This window comes from Lolium rigidum, chromosome 1, assembly GCF_022539505.1.
Source record: "Lolium rigidum isolate FL_2022 chromosome 1, APGP_CSIRO_Lrig_0.1, whole genome shotgun sequence".
Taxonomy (NCBI): domain Eukaryota; kingdom Viridiplantae; phylum Streptophyta; class Magnoliopsida; order Poales; family Poaceae; genus Lolium; species Lolium rigidum.
In genome coordinates, this window is record NC_061508.1 from 237,662,381 (window position 1) to 237,667,947 (window position 5,567).

Below are 5,567 nucleotides of genomic sequence, written 5' to 3' on the forward strand. Positions count from 1 at the left end.
GAAGTATTCAGTTATATCCAGTTTGTGGTATGGAAGAGTAAAATCGTTGAAATGGATATGGTAAACTGGTACCCTAAAACCGCGAGTAATCCTACGTTTCGCGTAGGGTTGCCCTTGTGCTGTCAAGTGTCAAGTCCAGAACAACTCGTCTTTGTCTGCTGCATAGTAAAGGTCCAGACAGACCGGCAATGCTGGTTACTACTTCCGATCAAGTCAAATTTCCATGAGTTCGAAAAAGGTCAAATTTCCATAAATAACTCACCTTCCAAATTTCTGATCGACCGGGTTACGAAATCGGTGCTGCCTTGGTAAAAAAGAAACGCGGCGCTGCGCCTAGCCATATGGTAACTACTTGGCACTTGCACACGGTGATTTCTTTCCAAAATTGCCGCGTTGATGAGATCCAAATTTTACACGGAGCAGCCAAAAATCGGAGCTCGGCCGCCATTAATGGCAGCGCCTCTTCCTCCTTATATGCCCCAGCCCCTTGCCTTTGCACCTCCATCGCACCGCATCGAGCCATCAGCCATAGAGCCACATAGAGACAGGCAAGAAGCAGAGGAAAGTGCACCCGCCGCCGCCGCGCTTTAGCTTTTAGCTTCCTCCCTCACATGGCGCGCCCACCGCTTCTCGAGAACGGCAAGAAGACGAAAGGGCGGCAGCGCAGGGAGCTGCGCCGGGTGGAGGGCAAGGAGCCCCGCCAGGTGACCTTCTCCAAGCGCAAGGCCGGCCTCTGGAAGAAGGCCTCCGAGCTCGCGCTGCTCTGCCACGCCCGCGTCGCCGTCGTTGTCGTCTCCGAGGCCGGCAGGGCCTTCGCCTTCGGCAGTCCCTCCGCCGACGCCGTCCTGGGCTGCGGCGCCGAAGTCACCCCTGAGAACTGGGAGGCCATGGAGGCGCTGTGCCGGGAGACCAAGGAGAAAGCCGCGGAGGTCGAGAAGGAGGCCGAGCGGATGAGCGCCGTGGGGAACAAGGTGCTGGAGCTGCAGAGGCAGACGGGCAAGCGCTTCTGGTTCGAGGTAGATACGGCCGCGCTCGGGGAGGAGGAGCTGCCGGTGTTCGTCAGGGCGCTCCGACGCCTCAGGGACAACGTCGGCCGCCGCGCCGATAAGAAGTAGGCAACTCCGCCGCCGCAGTAGAGAAGCCCGGCCTAGTGCTTCTTTTAATTATTAGGCTAATGCTTGCTTAGTTTGCTAATTTACGAGCTATACTAGGTAATTTAGTTTGCTTAGTTTGCTACTACAGTAGTAATTTAGCTTGCTTAGTTTTCGTAGCATCGTGTCAGTTATGTGAAACCGAAATTCCTCGATGGTTCAGTTATTTTGTTTGTCTCCGCTACTATGTTCTTTGGGCCCTAATTTAGTTGATCAATTTGATAGCACATTTTTAACTCTATTATTTTTTGCCACAAATTAGGAGTATTAGAACATGTACAGCGCAAAGCGCTTATGCAGGCTCTTAGAACACAAAAATAAATAGGGTGAAACAGGAAAATGCCTCTGCTTCTCACTTTTCCAGCGCACGGAGCTAGCAGCAGGCGCTTGTATCTCTAAGAGATGCATCCGCTTCTCACGCAGCATGATGAAACAATCAGCGCAAGTTCTTGCGTCGACGCTAGGAGCGACTCCGGGGGAATAAAATCCTACGTCCCTAGATAAGCGTCCCGTTGTCCCTTAGATCAACTCAATGAACATAAGATTTGATGTCGAATTAGTTGTCGGCTAAAGAACACAACCGAAAACCAACATATATGCTGCCATGTTTGGGCGTGGGAATAACTGAATACACTAAAAGTGTAGATCGGAGATGTCCGCACTTTTGTAGCTAAACCCCACCCATGTACCAAAAAATGTAGATCGGGGATGTCCGTCCTTTTGTAGCTAAACCTTATCCACCTAGCAAAAAATAATGTACTTCCTCCTTCCTAAATTAGGATGCCTATAGTTTCTAGTCAAAGGAAAACTTTTAAAGTTTGAGAAACTATATAAAAAATCAACATCTAAATTTTAAATGCACATAACTCAACTTTTGCCAAAAATCATGTGTTATTAGATCGACTTGATCAATTGATGCCAAATTAGTTGTTGACTAAAGTACACAACCTATAGCCAATATATGTAGCCACGTTGTGTTGGGAATAACTTGGTCGCCTCACTAGCCCGTCACCATAATGTCCTTCCTTTTTAGCTAAACGGCATCCGCGGAGCAAAAAATATTGTACTATTGCAACATCATTGTAATAATCTTTTTTTAGAAGGATAATAGTATAACCGTGCAAAAAAAAAAGATCGCAGTATTTCAGAAATTAATGCAACAAAAAAGTGATTACGCAACTATCTTTTTTCTAGAACTCATGAAAAAGTGAAAAATGCAGCATGGTGCAGCACCTTGCAAGAAAATTCACAACATTTAAGCAGAAAAGTGTGGCAACACCCAGAAAACTTAGCGGCATCTTGCCTGTGTGGTTCGCAAATCCCAACTAAGTCGAGGGAACTTATATATACAAAATCGAACAAAAGAAAAATTGATAACCACGTATGATCGTCCATTAAACACCCAGAAAAACTTTGCGGCATCTTGGCGGCTCCAGTTTCCTTGATTTGTTGAGAATCTACCTTGTTTGAGCCTCACGGGCCCTAGATCCGGTGACACTTTCACCTCTACCTCAAGCTTGGCATCCCAAATCTGAGCTTTACCTTGTGAATTCTTCCATGGCGGTTCGGGTTGAATGAAGAAAGAAGGTTTTGGTCATCCGGGTGTGTGGGGGAGGAGCTTATTTTGACAATAATCCTACAGTTGCAGACTGCTTGGTGTTCCGGACTTAGCAACAGTGGTATGAAAGTGAGGTCGGCAACACATGTGAAGTTCGGAGTCTTACCTTTCAGGGTGAAAACCCAAGATCTGGCCTTAACTGGTTGTGCCTGGCAATGTCCTTGTTGAAGGCTTTGTTTTGAGAGCGAAGACTATCTTCAGGGTGAAAACCTAAGATCTTTGATCAAGCGACGGTGGCGCTGGTGCACTGTTCCCTTCTTGGAGGCATCGCTTTTGAAGAGTCTGATTTTCATATGTTGTCTTGGTGGTGGTTGTATTACTGTTGCTAGGGCTGTGATGCTGTAGCGGAACTTTTATTTCTTAGTTTTCTCTTTCTCTTTTTTGGTTGTGTGCATCCATAATGTTTTAGGGCATTGCGTTGTTGCAGAGACTGAGTGTAATTGGTATCCTTCGATATTAATATATAATCCCTTTATCGAAAAAAATAGTTTCCTTTTGAACGTCTTGCACCATTTTCCTCAGGCTTCAAGTTAGTGGCAATGTTGTATCTATCTGTTTTGGAAGTTGAATGTGCGTGCCTCCTAGACTGCGTAATATTCTCAGGATTGCAGTAGGTATTGGACAGAAGCCTTGCAGGTCGCCCCAGTTAAACCCTAGTTAGTATTAGACATCATGCCAAGGAACTAATTGGCATACATTCACAGTTAATTTGGGAGACATACTCCTGTGTATCTGTAATGCTAGTAGAAGAGCAGAACGCATACAAACAACAGTTTCTACACTAAGAAACTAACCCATCCAGCTTCTCCAGCTATACATTTCTTCTTCAGCAACAATAGAAAGTTCTGATCACTGCATATAGAACATGAGTTTGTATTTGTTTGTATTTCTTCTTCAGCAACAATGGAAAGTTCTGACCACATCCATCAAACTTGAGTTTGTATTTCTTCTCTGCTAATAGAACGTGCGGTTCTTCATACATCTTCCTTCATTCTGTAACATAAATTCAGAACCTCCAAATATACGCTCCCCACAACAAAGAACAAAACAACATTCAAATGGAGAACTCCAAACAAAATGAAATGAAAGTCTCCTGTTTTGAAAATAGTCCCAATCCGGATTGGTGATGGTGGTCAAGGTTCTGCCTCTACACCATCCTCAAACGGCAGCACCGACACTTCCACAATGGTAGAAACTAGTGCGATCTCCTCCGCTGCACCGAAACCATGACAACATAAAAGAAACGGAATACACGCAGGAAGAATAAACGGGTTTTGGCCTTTTGGGGGGCAGGTGCTTAGTAAACTAAACTGGTTCTTCTTGCCCGATATCATAGCAAATTTACTAATTTATGCATGATTGATTAGGCTACCGTACTTAACAAATGCTCATGGGCAGTAACTAGCAGTAATGAACATGTACTACATCATTTAACAGGGCTATATCATTTTTCTTTGGGTACTATATACTACCACATATATATGATTATCACCATATACCAATATACACAGCTTTATAGTAAGCACTAGACCGGAGGCTACATGCAAATGTAGTAAGAAAGCGGAATGAAAAAAAAAACACTATATAATTCAATAACAATCCAAACTCGACCAGACACTATAAAGATTATGTTACAACTATGAGAACTGGGATCCATACTCAACAGGAAACTCCATTGACAAATATTTCCTATGTATCGTGGCCCAGATGTAAACTTCACTTATACTTTGCAAATGTATTTTGGCTAACTTACATCATTAGCAGCACTAGACATTCCTCTAATAGTGTAGAGTGTAGACGTGCTGCAGATGTTAACAGAGCACTGCAAACACTCTGCTTTGCGTAATTAAATTTACTAACTATCTGCTTTAGCAGTATAGATGTCAATTGAGCATTGCAAACACTCTCAAAGCTGCAAAGTGCTCTGTTACCAGGAAAACGAAATTTCAACAATAGCTCTTCTGATGCCGTAGATCAAGCACACTCTGAACTCTATAGGTGTTTCTTCAGATATGATGCATCATCACAAAATAAGGATAAAACCATAACAGGGAGCAATAATTTGTTCCAGCTGGTGATCACGCCATATTCAGATTCAGCGGTAATCCAAAGCGTAAACGCGTAATGAACACAGAAAGACAAGCTCACGAAAGGCAGTAACTAGAAAAACAATGGCAGCATCGACACTAGAACAATGGCAGAAACCAGTGCCAGTAGGCCTATTCATGCTTTTTTGCTATCCATCTTGATCAAATAGAAGAAGGGGAAATTCAGACTAGGCAAAACACCTCAAAAAGGTCTCCCCCTTTGATTCTAACTGGTCGCTTTACTGTCAGCTCGAAGACCCCGCAGGTGGACGGGACATGAGCCCGCCCTATCTAGCCCTTAGCTTTTCCTCCGATGCGCCGCAACCATGGCAACATGCGAGAAAGGGAACAATGGTGCGCAAGAAGAAGGAAGCTAAACTGGTTCTTCTTGCCACGTATAATAGAAAATTCACTTATTTTATGCAAGGTTGATCAGGTACTTAAGAAATGCTCATGGGTAGTAACTAGCAGTAATGAACAGATACTAGAATCATTTAACGCGGCTATATCTTCTCTCGGCACCAATATGATTACCAGCATATACCAATATACACAGCTTTATAGTAGGCACTAGACCGGATGGTATATGCAAATGTAGTAAGAAAAGTGGAATGAAGTTAAAAGCAACAACAATCCAATTTCAAACTCGACCAGGCACTATAAGATTATGTTTAACTATGAGAACTACAATAGTTGCTTCTAGCAATAAAA

General features: G+C 43.7%; 1 protein-coding gene across 1 annotated transcript; it reads left to right on the plus strand.

Moving 5' to 3' along the window:
* Positions 1–611: 611 nt before the first annotated feature.
* On the plus strand, positions 612–4,894 carry LOC124656369 (agamous-like MADS-box protein AGL23). The gene is made up of 4 exons (XM_047195130.1): positions 612–1,111; positions 3,292–3,298; positions 4,560–4,593; positions 4,662–4,894. The coding sequence occupies exons 1-4, from the start codon at positions 612–614 to the stop codon at positions 4,892–4,894; spliced, it is 774 nt and encodes a 257-aa protein (XP_047051086.1).
* Positions 4,895–5,567: the final 673 nt, after the last annotated feature.

What these genes read in the sequence shown, in the direction of transcription:
- LOC124656369 (XM_047195130.1), top strand. Translation starts at nt 612, where the DNA reads ATGGCGCGCCCACCGCTTCTCGAGAACGGCAAGAAGACGAAAGGGCGG. An exon ending in GCAGATGTTAACAGAGCACT is followed by an intron (nt 4,594 to 4,661) that starts GCAAACACTCTG and finishes ATGTCAATTGAG; the next exon opens with CATTGCAAACACTCTCAAAG.